The 27,156-nt window shown below is 38.5% G+C and overlaps 1 protein-coding gene across 1 annotated transcript in view; it reads right to left on the bottom strand.

Moving 5' to 3' along the window:
• Zmym2 (zinc finger MYM-type containing 2) overlaps nt 1-27,156 on the bottom strand; it is a 138,216-nt gene that overhangs the window by 71,799 nt on the left and 39,261 nt on the right. The window contains exons 3-6 of the mRNA XM_045145321.1: nt 21,207-22,060; nt 10,350-10,635; nt 8,084-8,249; nt 6,062-6,274 (exon numbers count right to left, since the gene is read on the bottom strand). Coding sequence (XP_045001256.1) covers nt 6,062-6,274; nt 8,084-8,249; nt 10,350-10,635; nt 21,207-22,050 — 1,509 coding nt within the window. The 5' untranslated portion in view covers nt 22,051-22,060. The remainder of the gene's footprint in view (nt 1-6,061; nt 6,275-8,083; nt 8,250-10,349; nt 10,636-21,206; nt 22,061-27,156) is intronic.

The raw sequence follows: 27,156 nt of genomic DNA, 5'->3' as shown, positions 1-27,156 counted from the left end.
TGGAAAAAAAAAAAAAAAAAATCTTATGATGCATGCCTATAATCCTAGCACTTGGAAGAGAGAGGCAAGAAGACCAGGAGTTCCAGGTCATCCTCAACAATATAGAGTTATTAAAAACAAGCTGGAGAGATGGCTTTAATGGTTAAAGTGCTTGCCTGCAAAGCTGAAGGACTTATGTTCAACCCTCCAGGTCCCATGTAAGTCAGATGCACAAACTGACGTAAGGGCATGGGGGGACATGCATTGAGAGTTCAATTGCAGTAGCTGGAGGCCCTGACACACCAACTGTCTCTCTCACTATGGCCCTCTTGCATAAAGAAAAAAAGAAACTAGTAACAAAAGACACAAAGAGAAGGAACAGAATGAACCACAATGATAAAGGGGGAAAGGAAATGAAAGGAAAAAAAATAAAAGAAAAAGTAGTTGGGGCTGGAGAGATGGCTTAGCGGTTAAGCGCTTGCCTATGAAGCCTAAGGACCCCAGTTCAAGGCTCGGTTCCCCAGGTCCCACGTTAGCCAGATGCACAAGGGGGCGCACGCGTCTGGAGTTCGTTTGCAGAGGCTGGAAGCCCTGGAGCGCCCATTCTCTCTCTCTCTCTCTCTATCTATCTATCTATCTGTCTTTCTCTCTGTATCTGTCACTCTCAAATAAATAAATAAAAAAAAATTAAAAAGAAAAAGTAGTTGAAGATATATAGTGCTTGCCTAATGTGTGCAAGTTTAATCCTCATTACTCAGGAAGGAGATAGTGATAAAAACCAAGAAACCTTTTCACTAAATTAGCAAAAGATACGAAGAGCCAAGCATAATGCCTTTAATCCCAGCATGTGGGAGGCCGAGGTAGGAGGATCACTGTGTGTTCTAGACCAGCCTGATACTTCCTAGTGAATTCCTCCCAGGTGAGCCTGAGCTAGAAAGAGACCCTACCTAGGGGAAAAATATTTTTTGTTTATTTTTATTTATTTATTTATTTGAGAGCCACTACGAACAACTCCAAATGCATGTGCTACCTTGTGCATCTGGCTTATGTGGGTATTGGGGAATAGAGCCTCAAACCAGGGTCCTTAAGGCATCACAGGCAAGCACTTAACTGCTAAGCCATCTCTCCAGCCCCGAAAAAAAAAAAAAAATTAATAAAAAAAAATGCCAGGTATGGTGACATTTAATAGAAACACTCAGGAGGCAGAAGTAGGAGGAGCACCATAAGTTTAAGGCCATATTGGGACAACAGAGTGAGTTCCAGATCGTCCTGGGCTAGAATGAGACCATAAATGTGAGGAAAAAAGAGAGAGAGAGAAATAATAAGTAAAATTTTTTAATTGGGTTAGGCTCAGTGGTTAAAAATGCTTGCCTGCAAATCCTGCTGTCCAGGCCTCAATTTCCCAATACACACATAAAACCAGATGCACAAAGTGGCACATATGTCTGGAGTTCATTAGCAGGGGCAAGTGGCCCTGACCTGGCCATCTGTAGTCTCTCTTGCCAACAAGTATTTAAAAAAAAAAGAACTTAATATTAATTCTTTTTAAACTCTTAGGAGATGAAAGACTAGATGATTAGGAAATGAAGCAACTCAACAAATCCCATTCATGGATACCAACATTATCCTTGTTCAAAAAACAAAGACATCAGAATAGAGAAATAATGGAGAGGAGATATAGCTTAGTTGAAAGAAAAGAAAGGCATTACAAAGACAGAGAGAGGATCAGAGACCAGTATCCCCTCAAAAGTATATATTTAAGGGGCTGGAGAGATGGCTTAGCAGTTAAGGCACATGCCTCCAAAGCCTAAGAACCACAGTTCAATTCTCCAGGTCCCACATTAGCCAGATGCATAAGGGGGCGCACGCATCTGGAGTTTGTTTGCAGTGGCTGGAGGCCCTGGTGTGCTCATTCTCCCTTCCTCCCTCCCTTCCTCTCTCTCTAATTAATAAATAAATAAAAGTAAAATATTTTTTTAAAAAAGAAAATCTTCAAAGTACTACTAAACTCAACAGTATACCATGATCAAGTGGGATTTATCTTTGCAATACAAGAGCATTCAACATAAGGAAATACTCATTATAGCACAGAAATAGAATAAAGAAAATAAATAATCAATTAAAAATCATTTTTAATGACAAAAAAAAGCCTGTGTTCAAATCTAACACATTCTTGAAATAAAAACACATAATATGAAATGGAGTGCAAAGCACTAAGTGAGACATCTCTACCATATCCTCTAAACTCAGGGAACACTGAGTAAGAGGCAAGGGAAAGAATGTAATAGCCAAAGGGGAGGACACAAAGTAGCCATGGCATTTATGACCTCACAGTGGCTGATACTACCTATATAAGACTTGATTAATAGGAGGGTGCAAGCATCTGGAGTATATTTACGGCTGCTGGAGGCCCTGGCATGCCCCATCTGTCTCCTCTCTCTCTCTGCTTGCAAATAAAAACAAAATAAATCTTAGCTGGACGTGGTAGAACATGCCTTTAATCCCAACTCTTGGAAGGCAAAGGTAGGAGGATTGCCATGAGTTTGAGGCCAACCTGCATGAGACTACATAGTGAATTTCAGGTCAGCCTGGGCTAGAGAAACCCTGCCTTGGAAAACAATCAAACAAAACTCTTAAAAAAGGGACAGTTCACAGGAAGACAGATCAAACATGAAAATTTTCTCATCAGTCTAATGATGATGCTAACTGCCAATAAAATACAAATTAAAGCTATGCTAGGGCTGATGGCTTAGCGGTTAAGCGCTTGCCTGTGAAGCCTAAGGACCCCGGTTCGAGGCTCGGTTCCCCAGGTCCCACATTAGCCAGATGCACAAGGGGGCGCACGCGTCTGGAGTTCGTTTGCAGAGGCTGGAAGCCCTGGCGTGCCCATTCTCTCTCTCTCTCTGTCTTTCTCCCTGTGTCTGTCGCTCTCAAATAAATTTAAAAAATGAACAAAAAATATTAAAAAAAAAATAAAGCTATGCTAAAGATATTATTTCCAACAACCAAAACAGGTTATAAATAGTCTTTTCATGAGGCTACGAAAGTTGAATCAGGCACTTAAAAAAAATTATTTATTTGAGAGTGACAGAGAAACAGGGAGAGGAAGGGAAAGAGAATAGGCATGCCAGGGCCTCCAGCCACTGCAAATGAAATCCAGACAAATGCACTGCCAAGTACATCTGGTTTACATGGGTCCTGGGGAACTGAACCTAGGTCCTTTGTCTTTGCAGGTAAATGCCTTCATTGCTAAGCCATCTCCCCAGCCCCGTCTCAGGTATTTTTTATCTATTACTGAAAGCAATGCAAAAGGGACTAACACCAGCAATGAAGAATTTCATGACATACAACAAACTATCACATGCATTTACCCCAAGTTAAGCACTCTTATTTCTCAAGATCTTTCCCAAACTCTCTCCCTCCAAATACAGAAGAAAACATATACTAGGTTATTCATCATCTATGACAACACCAAAAGATCATCAATAATCCAATGTCAGCCAGGAGTGGTGGCCCATGCCTTTAATCCCAGCACTCAGGAGGATCCCTGTAAGTTCAAGTCTACTCTGAAACTACATAGTGAATTTCAGATCAGCCTAGGCTAGAAAAAACCAAAACCTGGAAGAAAAAAACAACAACAGGGAAATAATCCTATGCCATATATAGCAAACTGATGCAGTAATCTACTACTGTACATTCCTGTGTTATCTTATGTATGGTTACCCAGCAGCTCCTGAGGAATGACATGTCAAAACATGAAACTGATCTATCTTTAAAACTGTTAAGATAGGAAGCACACTATTGTACATACAGTACTTGTACCATAGAATTATAATGTATGTAAATAACCTAAGAGCACACATTAAAAGGTAATAATCCAGCATGTTAATACTTATCTACAATGCTATCACCTAGAAGGCTGGGCAGGAGAGCAAGTTCAAGGCCAGCCTAAACTACAAAGTGAGACCAAATCTCCAAAAGAAAAAGAAAAAGAGAAAAAGGAGGGCTGGAGAGATAACTTGGAGGTTAAGATGTTTGCCTGACAAGCTTAAGGACCTGAGCTTCATTTGCAGTACCCATGTAAGACAGATTCAAGGTAACATATATGTCTGGAGTTCATTTGCAGTGCCTAGAGGCCCTGGTGTGCCCATTCTCTATCTGCCTCTCTTTCCCTCAAATAAATAAATAAAATATAAAAAGAAAAAGAAAAAAACAGAGCAGGGCATAGTGGCACAAGTCTTTAATCCCAGCACTCGGGAAGCAGACAGGAGGATCACTGTGAGTTTGAAGCCAGCCTGAGTGGGACCCCTACCTCAAAAAAAAAGTGCAATGAATTTGGAAGAAAATTATCTTTGTCATTATCAGAATTGAACTGTGAGTTCCACTCAACTCAAATTCCACCTTGAAGCTCTAACCTCCATTCTAACTCAAATTTGGAGACAGGACCGTTGAGAGGTAATTAAGGCCAAAAGGGTTGGGCTCTAATCAAACAGTACCTGGTATCTGTAAGAGGTGACACTGAAAGGTTGTCTTTCTCCATTCACATAAAGAAAAACACAGAAAAAAGGCAGCTTGTCTCTAAGTCCAGAAGAGATGTCACCAGAAACTAATTCTGATAGCATCTGGTTCTTGGACTTCCAGCTTCCTGTGAGAACATGATTACTACTAAATCACCCAATCAGTGTGACATTCGGTATATAAACAGCTCAATCAGATTAATATGAATAATTAACTTACCTTGCTTCATATAACTTAAGATTTAATCATGAACTCGAAAAATTCCAACAAATTTAACTATCCAAACAGCAAGGAGCTGAGCACTGGTATGCACACCTTTAATCCCAGCACTCCAGAGGAAGAAGTAGGAGGATCTCTATGGGTTCAAGGCCACCCTAAGACTACAATGTAAATTTCAGGTCAGCCTGGGCTAGAGTGAAACTTACCTTGAAAAACAAAATCAAGCAAACAAACAACAAAAAAGAATAAGGATGGGCTGGGGAGATGTGCCATGTGGCAAAGTGTTTGCTATATAAGTATGAAACTGTGGATTCAGACCCCCAGCACGCACACAGAAGCCAGGCACTGCAGTGCTTGCCTATAATACCAGTGCTTGGTAGTGAAGATAAAGAGAATCCCTAGACCTTGCTGGCCAGCTACTCAAGCAAAATTGGAAAGTCCCAGATTCAGTAACAGGCCCTTTCTCAAAATAAAGAGTCAGACAAGAAAACCAATACATTGGGGGGAAAGCAACAGAAGACACCCAATGCCAACTTCGGGCCTCCACATGCATATGTATACACACACTAATACACATGTGCAGGCATGAATACAAGCAAACATCCTACACAGTACACATCATGTGAAAAATATGAAAAAATATGACAAAAAAATATGGAGGAAGGACTATCTTCATATTGATAAAGAATGAGTTCCATAATATACTATGAAGTTGAAAGATGATACATATAGTAAGGAACCAATTAAGAAAAAAGGGAGAGCCAGGAATAGTGGCACATGCCTTTAATCCCAGCACTTGGGAGGCAGAGGAAAGAGGATAGCCATGAGTTCGAGGACACCCTGAAACTATACAGTGAATTCCAGGTCAGCCTGAGCTAGAGTGAGACCCTCCCTTGGGGAAAAAAAAAAAAATCAAAATAATAAAAAGGGGAAATATATTTCCTACATTGTTCAAGAGGAAATGAAACAGTAAGGATTGAAAAGTAATGGCTATAAATGAAATATAAGAAACAAAAGATAAAAATAGCTAAATTTCTGAGTATTCTTATATGTATTTAATGTCTAATCATACTTTAAATAAAACACCTTAAAATTGAAAGCAACCTCAAACCTAAGTTCTAACAATAACCCCTCCCAACTTCCAAAAATGGAAAAGAAACCATACTGCTAGCATTTAACCTTATCAGGTTTACTTTCAACAATCTACATATAATTTTATATTCATTTGAATAGGTCCTCTTAAGACAAAGGAATACATCTGGTTAACTGACACTACAATAGAATTATGATAATGCTACCAAACCCATTCAAAAGAATGCCTAATTTTTATTTATACATAAATTACCTGTTTATATTCACTGACACAGCTTTGACAGCAAAATCTTTTCTGCTGACCATCAATCACCAAAACATTATTTCCAGCACCTTTACTGGGTAAATATTCTCCACACTGTTCACAGCAATTCATTATCAGGCCATTAGCCATTCTATATCTATTAAAGCAGTGGTCACTGCACAGCTTATGAGTCATATTTTTAAAACTAACTTCATGGCGAATCTAAAAGAAAAACAATTTAAAAAGCAGATCAGTTTTTAAGTAACTTAATAACAAGGTGATCCAACAGAAACAAATATTGAGGAAAATAAAAATCAAAATACATTTTATTGGGCTGGAGAGATGGCTTAGCGGTTAAGCACTTGCCTGTGAAGCCTAAGGACCCTGGTTCAAGGCTCAATTCCCCCGGACCCATGTTAGCCAGATGCACAAGGGGGCGCATGTGTCTGAAGTTCATTTGCAGTGGCTGGAGGCCCTGGCGTGCCCATTCTCTCTCTCTATCTGCCTCTTTCTCTCTATGTCTGTTGCTCTCAAATATAAAACAAATAAAAAATTTTAAAAAAATACATTTTATTATTCTTTCAACTGTTTATATACATATAAGAACACATGCATGGCATTGGAAAAAAATAAAAAGTCCAAGCCAGGCATGGTGGCACACACCTTTAATCCCAACACCGGGGAGTCAGAGGTAGGTGGAGCGCCATGAGTTTAAGGCCACTCTGAGACTACATAGTAAATTCCAGGTCAGCCTGAGCTAGAGTGAGACCCTATCTCATAAAAATAAATAAAACATAAAAAGTCCAGGCTGGAGAGATGGCTTAGCCGTTAAGGTGTTTGCCTGATAAGCCAAAGGATCCCAGTTCAACTCTCCAAGGACCCATGTAAACCAGATGCACAAGGGGGCACATGCATCTGGAGTTTGTTTGCAGTGGCTGGAGGCCCTGGTGTACCCATTCTCTCCCTCTCTCTCTCTCTCAAATAAATAAATAAAACATCATCATCATCATAATAATAATAATAAAGTCTACAATGGCATCAGGATAAACTTCTCTAGAAGTATAAAAAAATGATAGGAAAAAGTCAAGGTTTGAATAGTGCTACTAATTCAACTTCATGAGTGACTATACTAAAAATCTGTAGAAAGTTCCTAAAAGAGTTACAAGTATATGGCTCAAGAAAAGGAAGAAAATTTGCATTACAGATTATTCAAACAAGGTGTGCATATCATGTGAGAACATAATGAATAGATTTAAAAAAAATTCTTCCACTTCATTTGCCAGCTAGTGTTTCTTGTATAGTAAGTCTATGTGTTTAAACATATTACTAAACCAATAAGAAAAAGGGGTGGGAGGAAATCAAGCATGATACTAAGATTTTTTTATGACTGCTCTCAAAGTCAAAGGAAGAAAAAAAACACCATAATATATTTTATAGGCAATATAATTAATTTTCCTAACAGCTCCCTTGAGAGATAAGGATAACAAGGAAATATTTTAAAGTTTTTATATATCCTCACTTTTAAGGATATACACATAGGAGTATGTAATAGCTATTTAAAGCTTAAAATAGGGCTGGACAGACAGCTTAGTATTAAGGTATATACCTGTGAAACCTAAGGACCCAGGTTCGATTCTGCAGGTTCCACGTAAGCCAGATGCACATGATGGCATATGCATCTGGAGTTCATTACCAGTGGCTAGAGGCCCTGGCATGCCCATTCTCCCTCACTATCTCTCTCTCCCTCTGTCTCTAATAAATAAATCTTTTTTTTTTTTTAATAGATTAAAATAGTGGGCTGGAGAAATGGCTTAGCAGTTAATGTGCTTGCCTGTGAAGTCTAAGAACCCAGGTTTGATTCCTGAGTAGCCACATAAGCCAGTTGCCCAAGGAGGCACATGTGTCTGGAGCTTGTTTGAGGTAGCTAGAGGCCCTGGTACACCCATTTTTCTCTATGTGACCCCCCCATAAATAAATAAATTTTAAAACAGTCCTTGTTAAAACTAAGAGATAAAGTCCAAAAATACAAACCTCTGTTAGTTTACCACATATTGTACATCTTGACTTATTTAGTGCTCCTTTAGTAGGGTTCTGTTTGTCTTCATAGAGAGACAAACAAGATGTACTACAGAATTCCTGAAAGGACTCGCTTGAATCCACTTGAGCAACAATAGTTCCTTTCATTGTAGTTATATCTCTGAAAAAGAAGATGTACAATTTAAAATTCTACTTCAGAAGAAACCAAATATTAGTAAGAGCAGTAACTGGAATTTTTCATTTCCATTGATGGAGTCACAGAAATCAATATCAATTTTTGACACAGGAAGTCACTTAATATAAAAGATAAAATATTGGCAATGAAGTTGGAAAAGTAAAAATATATTACAATATTAAATCCTTTCCACTACCCAATTTACTGTCAAATTCAGTAACAAGTAATTCAGGTATTATAAACTCTAAAACAAAGTAATTAGGAATTACACAAAGTTAAAGTAGAAGACTAATTTATAGAGTTTTGAATTAAGACTTCCTGTTCAATTGCCCTCTCTTAGGTAAGAAGTGAGCATGAAATTTCTAAGGCATAGTAATATAATGTACACTGAAAAGGGGGTTAAATGAAATCTGGTCCACTTAAAACATCATTTGCTGGGCATACTGTAGGATTACACCTGTAATCCTAGGGTCTTAAGAGGAAATTGAGGTAGGAGAATTGCTACAAGTTTCTAGGCCAACCTGGGCTAAACTTTAACCCTGTCTCCAAGAAAGAAAAAAGAAAAAAAAAAAAAAAAGCTGGGCATGATGGCAAATTCCTTTAATCCTAGCACTCAGGAGACACAGGAAGGAGGATTGCCACAAATTAAAAGTCAGTGTGAAGCCGGGCGTGGTGGCACACGCCTTTAATCCCAGCACTTGGGAGGCAAAAGTAGGAGGACTGCCATGAGTTTAAGGCCACCCTGAGACTACATAGTGAATCCCAGGTCAGCCTGAGCTAGAGTAAAACCCTAATCTCAACAAAAAAAAAAAAAAAAAAAAAGGTCAGTTTGACTTCCAATAGTAAATCCTGGTTCACCCTAGGCTACATCATGAAATTCTGTCTCAAATTAAAAAAAAATATATAAAGAAATGACATGACACTATTGACAATTTCTTAAGTCTTCTTCAAGTTTAAAGGAAAGAAGTACTCTATTGAAGTGTTTAAATCCACTCTAGTGAAGCAATTCAAAATGTGTAAAACAATTTGTTTCTGTATTAAACACATGCAAGGCCCAAGATCTAAAGTAAGCCTGGGTTACTCCAAGAGATGGTACAGAACGTCCACCTGGTTTGATCTTAAATATATTATACCATATGGCATTTATTTTTAATCTGTAAAACCAAATCTAAAAAAGGACAAAATAAACCTAGTGGCCTTTCATGCCAGCACGTAGGAAGCTGAGGTAGGAGGATTGCCATGAGTTCAAAACCAGATGGGATACAGAGTTCCAGGTCACCCTAGACTACAATGAGATTCTACCTCAAAAAAAAAAAAAAAAAAAAAAAAAGGTAAATAGATAATTAAGTAAAAATAAAAAAGAATTCTGTATTTCCAAGGCTAGCAAAAATTGGTACCTGGGTCATGAGACTCTTAAGTACTCCTAATACTTTGACTTAACATTCAAAATAAATTTAGAACCCAAAGATTTACCAATTGAAAACAACTTCAATCTCAACTCAAATAATGTAAAATGTAAATAGCTCAAAATTAAGCTATGTTCTTGCAATTAATAATGTATTCAGGCTGGGCATGGTGGAGCACGCCTTTAATCCCAGCACTCAGGAGGCAGAAGTAGAAGGATCATCCTGAGTTCAAGGCCACCCTGAGACAACATAGTGAGTACCAGGTCAGCCTGGGCTAGAGTAAAACCCTACCTTGAAAAACCAAAAACTAAATAAATAATGTATTCAGTAGAAGAACATCTGCATGACATATGGATGTCTAAAACTAAAAACTAATGAAAATAATCACTATTTTTGGAAATTCAAAGAGTTCATGGAGATTACAGTCAAAATTAATCATGAGGGCCTAGAGAAATCAGCCAAAAACCTACTAAAATAGGAAGACGTATCCTAAGTCACCTGGACTTGATAAACTTCCAAGGTCATTATATATTTGAGTTTGGCTTTAAAGTATTTAAGAATACAAAGTAGTTTACCAATTTTTAAGCACAATAAATCACCCCCAAGACTTTAATTATTTCTTAAAATTTAGTATGACCAATATTCAACTACATGGAATTATGCTGTAAGTAAATCTTACTTTTTACACATAACACAGAGTTTCTTTGGAGCAGGCTTGTGAGAAAAGGAAGAAAGGCAGGTAGTTGAACAAAAGAGATGAGCTGATCCTTTACGTTGATAAGCTGTCTGTCCCTTCTGAAGAGGTTTTTTGCAGTTTGCGCAAGTGACTTTAACTGGTTTATTGGGTTGTTGTTGGGCAGAAGGCTGGAATATCTGTTTAGGAAGTGAGGCCACTGGTGATAAAGAATCCACCCCTGGTTGTTTCTGATTACGGGGAAATGATGCTGACTGAGAGATCCAAGAATCTTAAAAACAAAATATACAGAAGAATAATGAAATAGGTGTCTATACATATTGAAATTTATTACCACAGAAATATTTTTAACTTACAATTTTGGACAAGTTTGAGATGTTAATTAGAAAAAAAAAAGCCAGACCTGCTGGTTCATGCCTGTAATGACAATACTTTGGAGGCTAAGTAAAGATAACTATTATGAATTCAAGGATAGCCTGGTGAGGACCTGTCTCAAAAGAGGGGAAAAAATGTTGGGGCTGGGGACCTAGTTCAGACAGTAATAGCACTTGTGCAAACATGAGGACCTGTGTTCAATACCTAGCCCTCACATAAAATGCTAGGCATGGTGCACCAGAGTGCTGAGAGGCATGGAGAAAGGAGGATCACCGAGGTTTCCTGGCAGCCAGTCCAACTGAAAAATGGGGTAAGCTCCAGATTCGTGAGAGATTAAGTCTCAGGAAATAAGATGGAAAATCAATAGAGGAAGACACCCCACATCTTCCTCTGATATCTACACAGATTTTCATAGGGTGTGTGCACCTGCACACACATGCACAGACCACTTATGCATGTGCATATAGACACCAAAAACTAAAAACAATAGTGATCAAGTTAAAAACAAAGATGCTAATAAAGCAGAAACATAGCAGAAAAGTATACAGCATTTTGGACTAAATATGTCTGCCTCTTATAATGAAGATTATAATGTACTCATGTCTTGAAATGGCAGAGTAGATAAGTGTTTTCACAATAAGAAAATAAATACAGGATACATTTGTTAACTTCATTTACCATTTCACAATGTATGCATATTTTCAAACATGTCATGCATGACAAAAGAATATTACTTTGTCAATTAAAAAATTGTTTACATTTGTAAACATTTGTTGTCATTTGTAAGATTGGAGTACTAGTTAAACTATATGCTGTACTCTTCTCTAAGTTGGAAAATACACCTATCTCATGTAAATACAAACATTAAATGAGATAATACCTGTAATAAAGCACAGTGACAAGTATACAAGAATCACTAAAAATACTAGTCATTGATTATTAGACAGAAGTATTCAAGGATTTACAATACTACTTTAAGCAATGTACTTTTATAACCAACAAAAGAATGGAATAAAATCCACAATGGATTATATTGACCAAATAGGACCTTTGACAAAAACTAACAGGTTTGAATGGCATATGTAATTATTTCCATACATCTTTTTAAAAATATTTTTATTATTTGAATGTGTATGTACACACCAGAGTCTCTTGTTGCAGCAAACAATTGCACCACTTTTGCAAGACTTTTTGTGTATGGCTTTACTTGGGTACTGGGGAATTGAACCTGGACCAGCAGGCTTTGAAAGCATGTGCATTAACTTCTGGGTCACCTCCAAAGCACCTCCAAACACATTTTAATGTTTTATTTAATAAATTTTTGTTATTTGTGTGTGCACATGCATGCATGTGTGTATGTATGCACGTGTTTGGGCTGTGCAAGGTCTCTTGCTACCACAAACACCAAATGCTTCTGCCACTTTTTGTGTATGTCTGGGGAATTGAACCCAGGCTGGTAGACTTTGCAAACAAGCATCTTTAAACTATTAAGCCATCTCACCAGCTAGCCAAACATCTTTATATTTTATTTATGAGAGAGAGCGAGCGGATAGAGAGAGAATGGGTGCACCAGGGCCTTCAGCTGCTGCAAAGGAACTCCAGATGCATGTGCCACCCTCATAAGCTTGGGGAATTGAACCTGTGTCCTTTGGTTTTGCAAACAAGTGACTTAACTGCTAAGTCATCTCTCCAGGCCCCTCTCCAGACATCAGGTTATTCATATGTGTGCTCAGTTCCATGGCTACTAAATATACCACAAAGTCTCAGAGATTAAAGGAGTATTAAAAATGATTACAGTTGAGCCAGCATACAATGACCAATCCAACATCAACTTAAATCTATCACTGTGAAGGTTGAAGCACAGCACAGCAAAGAACCCACATGTGTGTAACTATTAGATTATGTGTTTTTTCTCTCTTTAGTAAAACTTCTTTAGTACTCAGCAGAAAGACTGCAGCTTGATAGATACATTAGGTCCTGCTCCAAAGACCTGTCATAACATTACCAATAAACAGAAATAATGTCTTGCAATTGTTCAGGCCACTTCTAACATCTACCACTTCAATCTCCAAACAAATGTTTGACATCTTATTTTCTTCTGAATTTTCAACTTTCACACATAAACATCCACACTTCTATAGGACATAGGCACATAACTAGATATATAATCAGATGTCTTGAGGAACCTTCTCTACTTACCATAAGTATGAAGAGTGATTTCTTGGTTCTGATCCATCTCTCAACCAAATGATTTTATACACTACCATTCATATTTTATCTAACTTTGTACTCAGAAAAAACTTGGGCTGGGGATATAGCCCAATTGGTAGAGTGGTAGCCTAGCATTGAATAAGCCCTGGGTTCATTACCCAGCATCACATAAACCAGGCATGGTGGTTCACAAGCCTGTAATCCTAACACTCAAGAAGTGGACATAGGACTATCAGAAGTACAAGGTCATCTTCAACTACATACTGAGCTCAAAATCAACCTGGGTTGAGAGTACCATGATTCAATACAAAAAAGAAAAAAACAAAATTTTAGGCTGGAGAAATGGCTTAGCAGTTAAAGCCCTTGCCTGTAAAGCCTAAGGACCCACACAGATGCACAGGTGGTACATGCATCTAGAGTTTTCTGTAGTGGCTAGGGGCCCTGGCATGCCCATTCTCTCCCTCTATCTGCCCGTCTCAAATAAATAAATAAAGTATTTAAAAATGTAAAAAAAAAAAAAGTCTTAAAGAAAAACTTGAGCTGGAGAGACAGCTTAGCGGTTAAGGCACAAAGCCAAAGGATCCAGGCTTGATTGCCCATGAACAAAGTGGGACATGTGTCAGTTCATTTGCAGTGGCTGAAAACTCTGGTGTGCCCATTCTCTCTCTCTCTCTCCACTTCTTTTTTCTCATATAAATAAAATTTTAAAAATTATTTAAGAAGCCAGGTGTGATAGTACATGCCTTTAGTCCCTGTGCTTGGGAGGCAGAGTTAGGAGGATCACCTGTGGGTTTCAGGCCACCCTAAGACTACATAGTGAATTCCAGGTCAGCCTGAGCTAGAGAGTGAGACCCTACCTCAAAAAAAAAAAAAAAATTTATATATATATATATATATATATATATATATATATATATATATATATATATATATATATATAAAAGAAAAACAACTTTAGGGCTGGAGAGATGCCTTAGTGGTTAAGGCACTTGCCTGCAAAGCCAAAGGACCAAGATTTAATTGCCTAGGATCCTCGTAAGCCAGATACACAAGGTGGCACATGCATCTGGAGTTCTTTTTCAGTGACTGGAGGACCTGGTATACCCATTCTTTCTTTCTCTATCTGCCTCTTTTTCATAAGTTAGTAAAAATAAAATACAAAAAAAAAAAAAAAAGAGCCAGGCTAGAGAGATGGCTTAGTGGTTAAGCGCTTTCCTGTGAAGCCTAAGGACTCTGGTTCAAGGCTCGATTCCCCAGGACCCACATGAGCCAGATGCACAAAGGGGCACACGCGTCTGGAGTTCACTTGCAGTGGCTGGAAGCCCTGGCGTGCCCATTGTCTGTCTGTCTGTCTGTCTGTCTGTCTCTCTCTGCCTCTTTCTCTCTCTGTATGTTACTCTCAAACAAATAAATAAAAAAAAATAAGAATTTTTAAAAAGCCACTTTATGCTGGGTATATAGGGCATGTATGTCATTCTAGCATTCAAAAGACAGAGGCAAAAGGATTAGAGCTAAGGCTAGGCTACACAATGAGTTCAAACCCAGCCTAGGCTACATAGCATATACTCTGCCTCAAACAAAAAAAAAAATCTTTATATACAGAATAAACAGTGCATTGTGGACCTTTGTTATCATCAGTATTAACTAACAGGTAAAACTACAAATCAACAAAAGCTAAGTCGTTCAAAAGGTCATGAATTCCACAGAAAAGGGCCTTCGACCAAAAATTGTGTTTGAGCAGGACAGGGTGTGAGACACCTTTAATCCCAACACTTGGGAGGTAGAGGTGGAGGATCGCCATAAGTTCAAGGCCACCAGGAGACTACATAGTGCATTCCAGGTCAGCCTAGGCTTAAGTGAGACCCTACTTTGAAAAATACAAACAACAACAAAATAATAATATAATAGTTCATATATTACAATTCTTTATTTTCCTCTACTTTCAGGTTTCACTTCTGTCAATGTTGAAAAAATTAGGAAAAGAAGAGAACATAAATCATTTGTCTATATTATCAGCTTCATATAGGGAGAACTCACAATGAATCTAAGAGCCAGTCTGTAAAATGGGAAGATTTTAAGTTTTTTTTTCATTTTTAGGCAAGAACTTGGTCTTGAGCTTCATATGTAGCTAAGCACAAACTCCTGATTCTTCTGCTGCCACTTCCCAAGTATCTGATTACAAATATGTGCCAGCATGCATAGCTCAGATTTTTTTCATGAATTTTCTATTGTTTGAGAGAGAATATGGGTGTGTCAGGGTCTTCAGACTCTGTAAATGAACTACAGACGCATGTGCCACCTTGTGCATCTGGCTTATGTGGCTCCTAGGGAATCAAAGCTTTGCAGGCAAGTGCCTTAACGGCTAAGCTATCTCTCCAGCACTCAGATTTTCAGGGGGGAAAAAAAAAAAAAAAAAAAAAAAAACCTTTATTGACTTATTTGTAACCAAAGATAGATAGTTGACAGAGAGAGAATGGCCATGCCAGGGCCTCCAGCCACTGAAAATGGACTCCAGATGCATGAGACAGTTTGTGCATCTTGCTTTACATAGATACTGGGAAGTTATCAGACTTTACAGGCAAGCACCTTAACTGCTGAGCCATCTCTCCAGCCCTCAGATAAGATTTTGTAACTCTTAAACCTTCATTCTCTACTTCAAATATAAATATCACATAAGCTAGGCCTGGTGGCACATGCCTTTAATCCCAGTATTCAGGAGGCTGAGGTAGGAGGATTACTGTGAATTCAAAGCCAGCATGAGAGTACATAGTAAATTCCTGGACTAGAGTGAGACTCTATCTCACACATACACACAACAAAAATCACATAAATATAAAAAAGGATTTATCAATGTTCTCATACTTTCCTTTATGTATATTTTGCATTCCCTCAAATAAGTTTGCATAAACAAGACATGATAGGACTTAATGTTTATGACCCAGTATTAGTTCTGCATAACTGTCCCAAGACATTCACAAGAATATTGTTAAAGCTGGAACTTTTAATCCTAGCAATCAGGAAGCAGAGATAACAGACTCACAGTGAGTTTAAAGCCACCCTGAGACTACACAGCAAACTCCAGGTCAGCTTGGGCAAGAGTGAGACCTTATCTTAAAAAACCAAAAAAGAAAGCATAAAAATTAAAAAAAAAAAAAATTTTAAAGCTATAACCGAGCTAAATAGACAATCAATAACTTTAAAAGACATATACTTGACACAATCAATAGCTTCTTAATACACATGTACTTGATACTTTTTTTAAAATTATTTTATTTATTGAGAGAGAGAATAGGTATGCCAGGGCTTCCATCCACAGCAAACAAACACCAGATGCATGTGACATCTTGTGCATCTGGCTTATGTGGGTACTGGGGAATCGAACTTTGATCTTGCAGGCAAGTGCCTTCCTTAACTGCTAAGCCACCTCTCCAGCCCTACTTGATAATTATTAAACTGTACCTACACTATATCCCCCAATTAGAATTATAGAAACTACCAATTACTTGATTCATAATAGTGACACTGACTTTTTCTTCTTTATACTCATGTTAATATATTTATAAGTATTAGACAAAACAGCTACTCTAAAACTAATTTGAGCATTATTAGTTTTAAAACTTTAATGCAGGGGCTGGAAAGGTGAGTCAGTGGATAAAACAATCTGTAATCCCAGGACTTGGGAAGCAGAGACGGAAGATCCCACAGGCAAGCTGGCTAGCTTAGAAGAGACAAATCAGCATGCACTGGGCTCCAGAGAGACTCTGCCACAGAAAAATAAAATAGAGAGTGATTAAGGAAGACTCCCAAGATAAACCTCTGACCTCCACATGTGTACATGTCCATGTGCACTTATACACACACACATTCATTTACACATACACACCACCCACATACACAAAAACCCGACTTTTATGTAAACAAAAGTGAAAAATTATATACATATATGTATATATAATATAATATAATATAATATAATATAATATAATATAATATAATATGATATGATATGATATATAGCTGGTGACAGTGAAAATTCATAATGGCTTTCTAGAACATGTCCTAAGTTTAAAATGGTCATACAGGACTGGGAAGATGGATCAGCAGGTGAAGAACTTATTAAGCAAGTACAAAGCTGGGTTCAGACTCCCAGAATCCAATTAAGTGGGACACAATAGTGTGTGCATATATAATCCCAGCATTTCTGTAAGATAAGAGGCACAGACAAGAGAACACACACAAGTTCACTGGCCCAACAAGCCTGGCATATTCGGTGAACAACAACAAAGAAACCATGTCTCAAAACCAGGCTTCCTTTCACACACACACACACACACACACACACACACACACAGTGATTCTTATATTCACACACGCACATACACAATTTCTAAAAACAGGTCATAGAGGGTCTGAAGTGATGTTAGAGGTGTTTGCTTGCAAAGCCTGACCTGACTACCCAGGTTTGATTCCCCAGTACCAATGTACAGCTGGATACACAAAGTGGCATATGTGTCTGGAGTGTGTATGAGTTGGCAAGAGGCATTGGCTCATTCATTTGTTCACATTCTCTCCCTTTCCAATTGCAGTAAGTAATAATTACTATTAAATTAAAATTAAATACATTTATTATATGTGGTACCTGGGCATGGTAGTGCATGCCTTTATACCCAGCACTTGGAAGGCAGAGGAGGATCATAAGTTCCAGGACACCCTGAGACTACAAAATGAATTAAAGGTCAGAGCCTATCTCAAAAAAAAAAAAAAAAAAAAACCCACAAATAAACAAAAATAACTAAATAAATAAATAAGTAAATCAGGGCCAGGTGTGTGGTATACACCTTTAATCCCAGCACTGGGGAGCCAGAGGTAGGACGATGGCTGTGAGTTCAAGACCAGCCTGGGCTAGAACAAGACCCTACCTTAAAAAAAAAAAAAAAAAAAAAAGCCGGGCGTGGTGGCGCACGCCTTTAATCCCAGCACTCGGGAGGCAGAGGTAGGAGGATCACCATGAGTTCAATGCCACCCTGAGACTACAGAGTTAATTCCAGGTCAACCTGGACCAGAGTGAGACCCTACCTCAAGAAACCAAAAAAAAAAAAAAAAAAAAAAAAAAAAACTGAGTCAAACAGGCTTAGGGATGTAGCTTAATTTGTAGGGATGTAGCTTAATTTGTAGTGCTTGTCTAGCATGCACAAAACCCACTATTTATTTCCCAGCACCACATAAACTGGGCATGGTGGTAATATGTGCCATGCCTGTAATGACAGCACTTTGGAGGTGGAGGCAGGAGGAACAGAATTTCAAGGTTATCTTTGCTACATAATGAGTTTGAGGTTAGTTTGGACTATGTAAGACACTGTCAGAGGAAGGTAAGAAGGAACTTATACAAACTCACACACATGTATATGTATGGAAAGGAGTACTGAAATAAATTTCAAAATAGAGTAATAATAAAAATCTCTGGCTGGAGAGATGGCTTAGCTATTAATGTGCTTGCCCGATGCACTCATAATAAGGTTGGGGAGCTGGCTCAGCAACTGAGAGTGCCTGCCACACAAGTATAAAGACCTAAATTTAACTCTCAGTATCCACATAAAACTCTGGGCATAACTGTGCATGTCTTGTAACCCCAGTTCTGAAGGGAGAATTGTTGGGGCTAGCTGGTCAGCCAGAACAACAGAAAAGAGGCAGGCAGCTTCAGAAACAGCATAGAAGAATGATAGGAGGATACCTGATATTCTGCACCACCCTTTGCACACATCCACAGAGGACACACTCAATTGTATGCACATGTGCATATATTACACATTCACACAGAAAGACAACTAGCAAAAGCATTAACAATGGTCACCTTTAGTTAGTTAGGTGTATGAGATTTTTCCACAGCGCATTCTACATTGCCTTTTTTTTTTTTTTTTTTGGTTTTTGAGGTAGGGTCTCACTCTAACCCAGGCTGACCTGGAATTCACTATGTAGTCTCAGGGTGGCCTCGAACTCTTGGCAATCCTCCTGAGTTCTGGGACTGAAGGCGTGCACCACCATATCCAGCTATTGCCTACATTTTAATTACCCCAAGATATTCTCCACAATTCTTACTCTGATATATTTTCCAGTATATACACAGATATATGAAAGAGAATGAAGCAGAACTATGTATACACAGGTTGAAAGAAGAAATGAAAGAAATAGGAATATAGAGATAAGGTTGTGAAAGATGTGCATGAGGTATGTGAAAAGGCCAGAGGTCCATCTATTTATTTATTTATTTGGTTTTTCCAAGGTAGGGTCTCATTATAGCTCAGGCTGACCTGGAATTCAATATATAGTCTCAGGGTGGCCTCAAAACTCATGACAATCCTCCTACCTCTGCCTCCTGAGTGCTGGGATTAAAGGCGTGCGCTACCAGGTAGCCCAGCTAATTTCACTTTTGAAATGGGGTCTTATGTACCATAGGCTGGCCTCCAACTCAGCCTTGGATTCTTGATTCACCTACCTCTAACTCACAAATCTGAGATTACAGACATGGGCCACCACACACAGCTAAGGCTGGAATTGGGTAATCAGTTTATTTTAACATTTTCTCAAAGAGCAATGCTATACACACAAACACACACAAAATCATCAGGCTGGAAAGATGGCTTAGGCGCTTGCCACCAAGGCCAAAGAAACCAGGTTTGATTCCCCAGTACCCACCTAAATGAGATGTACAAGGTGGCAAATGTGTCTGGGGTTCATCTGCAGTGGCTAGAGGCCCTGGACACACCCATGCTCTATCTGACATACACTCCCTCTCTCTCAAATAAATAAATATTTTAAAAAATAACCAAGCAATCTGCCAACCTTCAAAACTGAAAACAATTAATGAAGTACTAATTAGAACAAACACATGTAGGGCTGGAGGGATTGCTTAATGGTTAAGGCACTTGCCTACAAAGCCTAACGACCCGAGTTCAATTCACCAGGACCCACATAAAGCCAAATGGACAAAATGGTGTGTGCATCTAGAGTTCATTGGCAATAGCTGAAGGCCCTGGCATATTCATTCTCTGTCTGTATCTCATCTCTGCAAATATATAAATAAAAAAATATTTTAAAAACCACACATTAGGCCGGGCGTGGTGGCACACGCCTTTAATCCCAGCACTCGGGAGGCAGAGGTAGGAGGATTGCCTTGAGTTCGAGGCCACCCTGAAACTCCATAGTGAATTCCAGGTCAGCCTGGGCTAGAGTGAGACCCTACCTCAAAAAAAAAAAAAAAAAAAAAAAAAAAACCACACATTAAAAAAAAAACAAGGACCTCTAACTCATCAAGTTGAATAAACATGTATAGCCTTTTGCATGGCAATAACGGTTTAAAATGATATAAAAATGAAAAAGAAAGATAATCAGTTTGGCATACTTCAAAACTGAGTTAGAAAATAAAAGACTAGCTAAATTCTTTTAAGAAATATAAAATATAAAGGAAGACAACAACATGAATAAAATTTATTATGTAGCTATAAAGAATCTTTAAAGCTGTAAAGAATCTTTGTTCTCAAATTTACATATTGAGGTATTAAGTCAAACTGTATTAGCAAAAATCTATGGCTCAGCAGTTAAGACACTTGCTTGCAAAACCTAATAACATGGGTTCAATTCCCCAGTACCCTCACAAAACCAGGTGCAGTGGCACATGCATCTGGAGTTTGTTTGCAGCAGCTGGAGGCCCTGGTATGCCCATTCTCTCTTTCTCATCTCTCTCTACTCACAAATTAAAAAAAAAAAAAAAAATTTAAAGCAATATGACAAAAGGCTAAATGTACAGAGTATTTTTAATCCTTTAAACATGAATCACACTGTGATTTCTATATTCCACACACACATAAAAAAAAAACTATACATTATTTTATAACCCTTAATAGTTAATAAAATTTCAAATTTAAAAGTCAAGGGCTGGAGAGATGGTTTAGTGGTTAAGACATCTGCCTGCAAAGCCAAAGGATCCCAGTTCGATTCTCCAGGACCCATGTAAGCCAAATGCACAAGGGGGCAGATGTGTCTGGAATTCATTTGCAATGGCTGGAAGCCCTGGTGCACCCATTCGTTTATATTCATTCTCTCTTTCTCCCAAATAAATAAATAAATAATATTTTTTAAAAACCTTTTAAAAAGTCAAAAGAATTCTTTACATGAAGAAACTAAACAACACCAATTACAATAGAGTCAGCCATAAGCTTAAATTCATTTACATTAGGTAGAGTCTCACTTACTGCTTACCAGGATTATGATGAGATGCAGATTCTCCATTCTGAAATACATCCCCTGCCACACTGATCCTACCAGGATTAAAAGGTCCTACTCCAGTCTTGGTCTGTGAAGTTAAAGATGGGGTGTATGTTTGCATATTAACACCAAAATTATTTGACTGCAGTCCGTTAGAGACATCTCCCAAGTTGGTGTTCTGTAGTGATGTTACATGAGTAATCATTAAGTTCATATCTCTCCCATCAGCATTTTCTAATTGGCAATCATTCACAGAGTTTATACCTGCTTCTAAAGTTGTAACATTAGCAATCTGAATTTCAGAGTCTGGTTCTGTGGTGATACCACTATTACCCATTCCTGCATTTACCTTACTTCTTGAAAAACTGGAAGTAGAGAAATCTACATCACTAATTCTGTTTTTACTCTCAGGTCTCTTTTCAATAAAACTACAGTGACTTTTCTCTTGTCCTTGATTTGTGTCCATGTCCTCTTCGTCATCAATGACAATTGTCTCACTTACACTTCCCTTCTGAGAAGCCAACTCTTTCAAGGAAGGAAGAATTTTGGGATCATTTCCTTGTATTTCTTCATTTTTTGAAGATGTAAAAGTTATGGTTCTTGGATCAGCTACCAATGATGCAGAAGATGGGGAAGGTTGTACAGGTTCAATAAAAACAACATCATCATCATCTTCGACTGATGAATTTTGAAACTTACTAGATCTAGACACTAAAGAATTAGGTGGACCACTAAATGAATTTCCTACATTCGTGAGACTAGTTGCCATGGCTGTACTTCCTAGTAGAACAGGAGTCTGTTCAGGATATTCTAATGTTCCCACCAAACTTGTGTCCATGCCAAGGAACCTGTTAGGAAAAAAAGAATATAAATGTGGGTATGTGACTGACACTATTTTTCAAGGAGACATTCTTGATGAGTGGCATAATATCTATTCTTTGGTTTTGTTTTTCAAGGTAGGGTCTTCTTCTAGCCCAGGCTGACCTGGAATTTACTATGTAGTGTCAGGTTGGCCTCAAATTCATGGCAACCCTCCTACCTCTGCCCCCAGGTGCTTAGATTAAAGGCATGCACCACCATGCCCCGCTTCTTTTTTCTCTTAAAGCTTCCTTTTTTATTTTGAGAAAGAGAGAGAATGGACACACCAGGGCCTTCAGCTGCTGGAAATGAACTCCAGACAAGCACACCCCCTTATGCACATATGTGACATTGTTCATTTGTGTCTTTGTGCAACTGGCTTACGTGGGGCCTGGAAGTTCGAACATGAGGTCTTAGGCTTGGCAGATAAGTGCCTTAACCACTAAGCCATCTCTCCAGCAGTCTATATTTATTGGCTGGGTGTGGGGGCACAGGCCTTTAATCCCAGCACTCAGGAGTCAGAGGTAGGAGGATCACTGTGGTTTTGAGGCCACCCTGAGAACAGAGAGTAAATTCCAAGTCAGCCTAGACTAGAGTGAAACCCTACCTCAAAGAAAACAAACAAACAAACAAAGAAAATTATATATATATATACTTATTATTTATTTGAGAGAGACAGAGAGAGAGAGAATGGGTGCATCAGGGCCTTAAGCCGCTGCAAACTACAGATGCATGTGCCACCTTGTGCATTTGACTTACATGGGTCCCAGGGAATTGATCCTGGGTTTGTTGGCTTTATAGGCAAGTGCCTTAACCGCTGAGCCATTTCTCCAGCGAACATGCACCTCTTTCTCTTTCTCTCTCATATATATATATTAGAATTGAAGTTAAGGTCTTGCTCTAGCCCATGCTTACCTGGAATTCACTATGTAGTCTCAGGTGGCAATCCTCCTACCTCTGCCTCCCAAGTGCTGGGCTTAAAGACATGCACCACCACACCCAGCTCCTCTACTCTTTTATATATATGTATATGGTATCTATTCTGTGAATTCATTCTTTCACACAGCTTACAAAGAATAAAAAGGATAAATAAATAAATAAAAAGGATAAATAAAAAGAATAAAAAAGAACACAGAATTTTCAGTACTTATATGCAATACACTCCTGCTACCACTCACTTTCCAGAGTATACTACTGACAATGAAAACAGAAATATACAAATTTGAAGAGCCATCAATGAAGATAATTACCTTTTTCTCTATATATACATACACACATATAAATACATATATAAATTCCCATGTAGCCACTGAATAAAATTATATGCCCTAAATCCCAATTCCCTTATATCATTTTCTTTTTTTGAATCCCTTTTCCTTATATTCCCTGGCCCCCAAATATGATTAAATCTTCTGGGCCCTATCCAGTAAGTATAAGTCTCTTTTGCCAACCACTATACTTCTGTATGTTTTATGTCCATCCATGCAGCAAGCTACCTAAGGGTTCCAAAGATATCATGCTCCCATTTGTTAAAACCAACAAATGTTTGCTTGTAAGGAAAAAGGATCTTTCAAAAGAGTCAAAACATTTTTTTTTTAATTTTTATTTATTTATTTGAGAGTGACAGACACAGAGAGAAAGACAGATAGAGGGAGAGAAAGAGAGAATGGGCGCACCAGGGCCTCCAGCCTCTGCAAACAAACTCCAGACGTGTGCGCCCCCTTGTGCATCTGGCTAACATGGGACCTGGGGAACCGAGCCTCGAACCGGGGTCCTTAGGCTTCACAGGCAAGTGCTTAACCGCTAAGCCATCTCTCCAGCCCAAGAGTCAAAACATTTTATGACTAAGGATCTTAAAGTAAGATGTAGTTAATTCTGTCAGCTACAAGTATCCTTATAAGAACAAGGGGAAGAGTATTAGGCAAAGATAAAGCAATGTGACCATGGAAGCAGAATGGAAAAGGCTGAAGTGGCACAGCCAAATAATGCAAGCCAGGCTGGATGGAGAGATGGCTCAGCAGTTAAAGTGTTGCCCAGAAAGCCTAACAACCCGAGTTCAATTCCCCAGTACCACATAAAATCAGATGCACAAAGTGGTGCATGTGTCTGCTGTTTGTTTAAAGCAGTTAGAGGCCCAGATGTAGCCCTTCACTCTACCTTCCTCCAACGCTCCCCCTTCTCTGCCAGGCATGATGACACAAACCTTTAATCCCAGCACTTGAAATGCTTAAGTAGGAGGATGGCTGTGGGTTGGGTTCATGGCCAGCCTGAGACTACATGGTGAATTCCAGGTCAGCCTGGTCTAGAGCGAATAGAGTGAATAGCACTGGGAGAACTGGATCTTGCTTAGTAGACAGTGAGTAGACCAGGCTTTCCATGGTCATAATTAGACCTGGCTGGAGGATGCACACGCAAGGAAGATCCTGATCAGATTCAAGTGCACCCATCCCAATCCAGCAGATCCACCTTCCCACTCCCACCTCGTTCAAAGCTGACCAGGCTATGCAGCAAAGGATCCACAAGAACTTACTAGTGTTGCATTCTTAGCAAAACATGAGCATTATCTCACGATGGGCAAAGTCTATCACAAAACTAGTAATGCAAGACATAAAGCCAAGAGATCCACACCAAGAATACCAGAACAGAAGCTTCCAATGAAAACATAGGACACTCCAGATATACAATACCAAAATGAAATTACGATAAGCAGATTAAACTAACTTAACGAGGCCATGAACAAAGGCTGGATAAAATGGACAAGAATTGACTAAAAGAACTCAAGGGATGGCTGAAGGAAATCAACCAAAAGAACTAAAGAAAAAGATAGCAAAGAATGTCTGAGGCCCTAGCACTTAAGAGAAACAGAGAACAGCCTGAGACTACATAATGAATTCCAGGTCAGCTAGAGTGAGACCAAATCTCAAAAAACGCCCCCAAAATAGGGTGGGGCTGGAGAGATGGCTTAGCGGTTAAGGTGTTTGCCTGCAAAGCCAAAGGACTCAAGTTCAACTCCCCAGGACCTACGTAAGCCAGATGCACAAGGTGGCACATGAGTCTGGAGTTTGCTGCAGCTGGAAGACCTGACGCACCCAATCTCTCTCTCTCTCTTCCACCCCCCCTCTTTCTCAAATAAATAATAAAATATTTTTTAAAAATGAGTGAAATGACAGAAAACCACAATAGTCTTCAATACACAGCTGAGTTCAAAAGTACTCATTAGACAACAAAACAATAAATCTACACACTTAATGCCATCCCTATCAAAATTCCAAAAGCATTCTTCATGGAAATAGAAAAAACAATCCAAAAATTCATTTGGAATCACAAAAAACCTACAATATCTAAAATAATACTGACCAACAAAATAAGGCTGGTGGTATCACCATACCTGATTTTAACCTGTACTACAGAGCCATAGTAACAAAAACAGCATGTTACTGGCACAAAAATAGACATGTAGATCAGTGGAACAGAATAGAGGACCCAGATGTAAGCCCAAGTAGCTATAGCCACCTGATATTCCATAAAAATGCCCAAAATACTCATTGGAGAAAAGACAGCCTCTTCAGCAAATGATTTTGGGAAAACTGGATATATATCTGTAGAAGGATGAAAATAGATTCTTCTCTCTCACCATGCACAAGAATTAAGTCCAAATGGATTAAAGACCTTAACATCAGACCTGAAACTCTGAAACTGCTAGAGGAAAAAGTGGGGGAAACCCTCCAACATATCGGTCTTGGCAAAGACTTTCTCAATACAACCCCAATTGCTCAGGCAATAAAACCACAGATTAATAACTGGGACCTCAAGAAATTACAAAGATTTTGCACTGCAAAGGACACAGTGAAAAAAAAGCAAAGAGGCAACCTACCCAATGGGAAAAAATCTTTGCCAGCTATATATCTGATAGAGGATTAATATCTAGGATATACAAAGAACTCAAAAAGTTAAATAATAAGGAATCAAACAAGCCAATCAAAAAATGGGCTATGGAGCTAAATAGAGCATTCACAAAGGAAGAAATACGAATGGCATACAAGCATCTAAAAAAATGTTCTACGTCACTAGTCATCAGGGAAGTGCAGATTAAAACTACATTGAGATACCATCTCACTCCTGCCAGATTGGTCACCATTATGAAAACAAATGATAATAAATGTTGGCACGGATGTGGAAAAAGAGGAACCCTTCTACACTGCTGGTGGAAATGCAATCTGCCGCAGACATTGTGGAAATCAGTGTGGAGGTTCCTAAAACAGCTAAAGATTGATCTACCATATGCCCCAGCTATAGCACTCCTAGCCATATATCCTAAGGACTCATCTCATTTCCTTAGAAGTACATGCTCAACCATGTTTATTGCTGCTCAATTTATAATAGCTGGAAAATGGAACCAGCCTAGATGTCCCTCAACTGATGAGTGGATAATGAAGATGTGGCACATTTATACAATGGAGTTCTACTCAGCGGTAAAGAAAAATTAAGTTATGAAATTTGCAGAAAAATGGATGGACCTGGAAAGTATTATACTAAGTCAGGTAACCCAGGCCCAGAAAGCAAAGCGCCACATGTTCTCTCTCATATGTGGATCCTAGCTACAGATGACTGGGCTTCTGCATAAGAATGAAAATACTTAGTAGCAGAGGCCAGTAAGTTAAAAAGAAGACATAAAGGGAAGAGAAAGGGAGGAGGGTACTTAATAGGTTGATATTGTATATATGTAAGTACAATGATTGTGAAGGGGAGGTAATATGATGGAGAATGGAATTTCAAAGGAGAACGTGGGGGGGAGGGAATTAACATGGGATTTTTTTTATAATCATGGCAAATGCTAATAAAAATTTTAAAAAATAAAAATTTTAAAAAATGAGTGAAATGACAGAAAACCACAATAGTCTCCAATACACAGCTGAGTTCAAAGGTACTCATTAGACAACAAAACAATAAACAATATATTCAGTGTAGCAAACCCAAATGCAAAAATAAATTCCACACACATGAGAAAGTCAAAATAAGAAATGTAAATGGAATTCAATAAAGAGATGGAGATGAAGAAAAGGACAATGAAATAGCTTTTTATTTA

Source organism: Jaculus jaculus, chromosome 3 (genome assembly GCF_020740685.1).
Source record: "Jaculus jaculus isolate mJacJac1 chromosome 3, mJacJac1.mat.Y.cur, whole genome shotgun sequence".
NCBI lineage: Eukaryota > Metazoa > Chordata > Mammalia > Rodentia > Dipodidae > Jaculus > Jaculus jaculus.
Note: the sequence above shows the minus strand (reverse complement) of the source record. Positions and strands in the feature narration are given on the sequence as shown.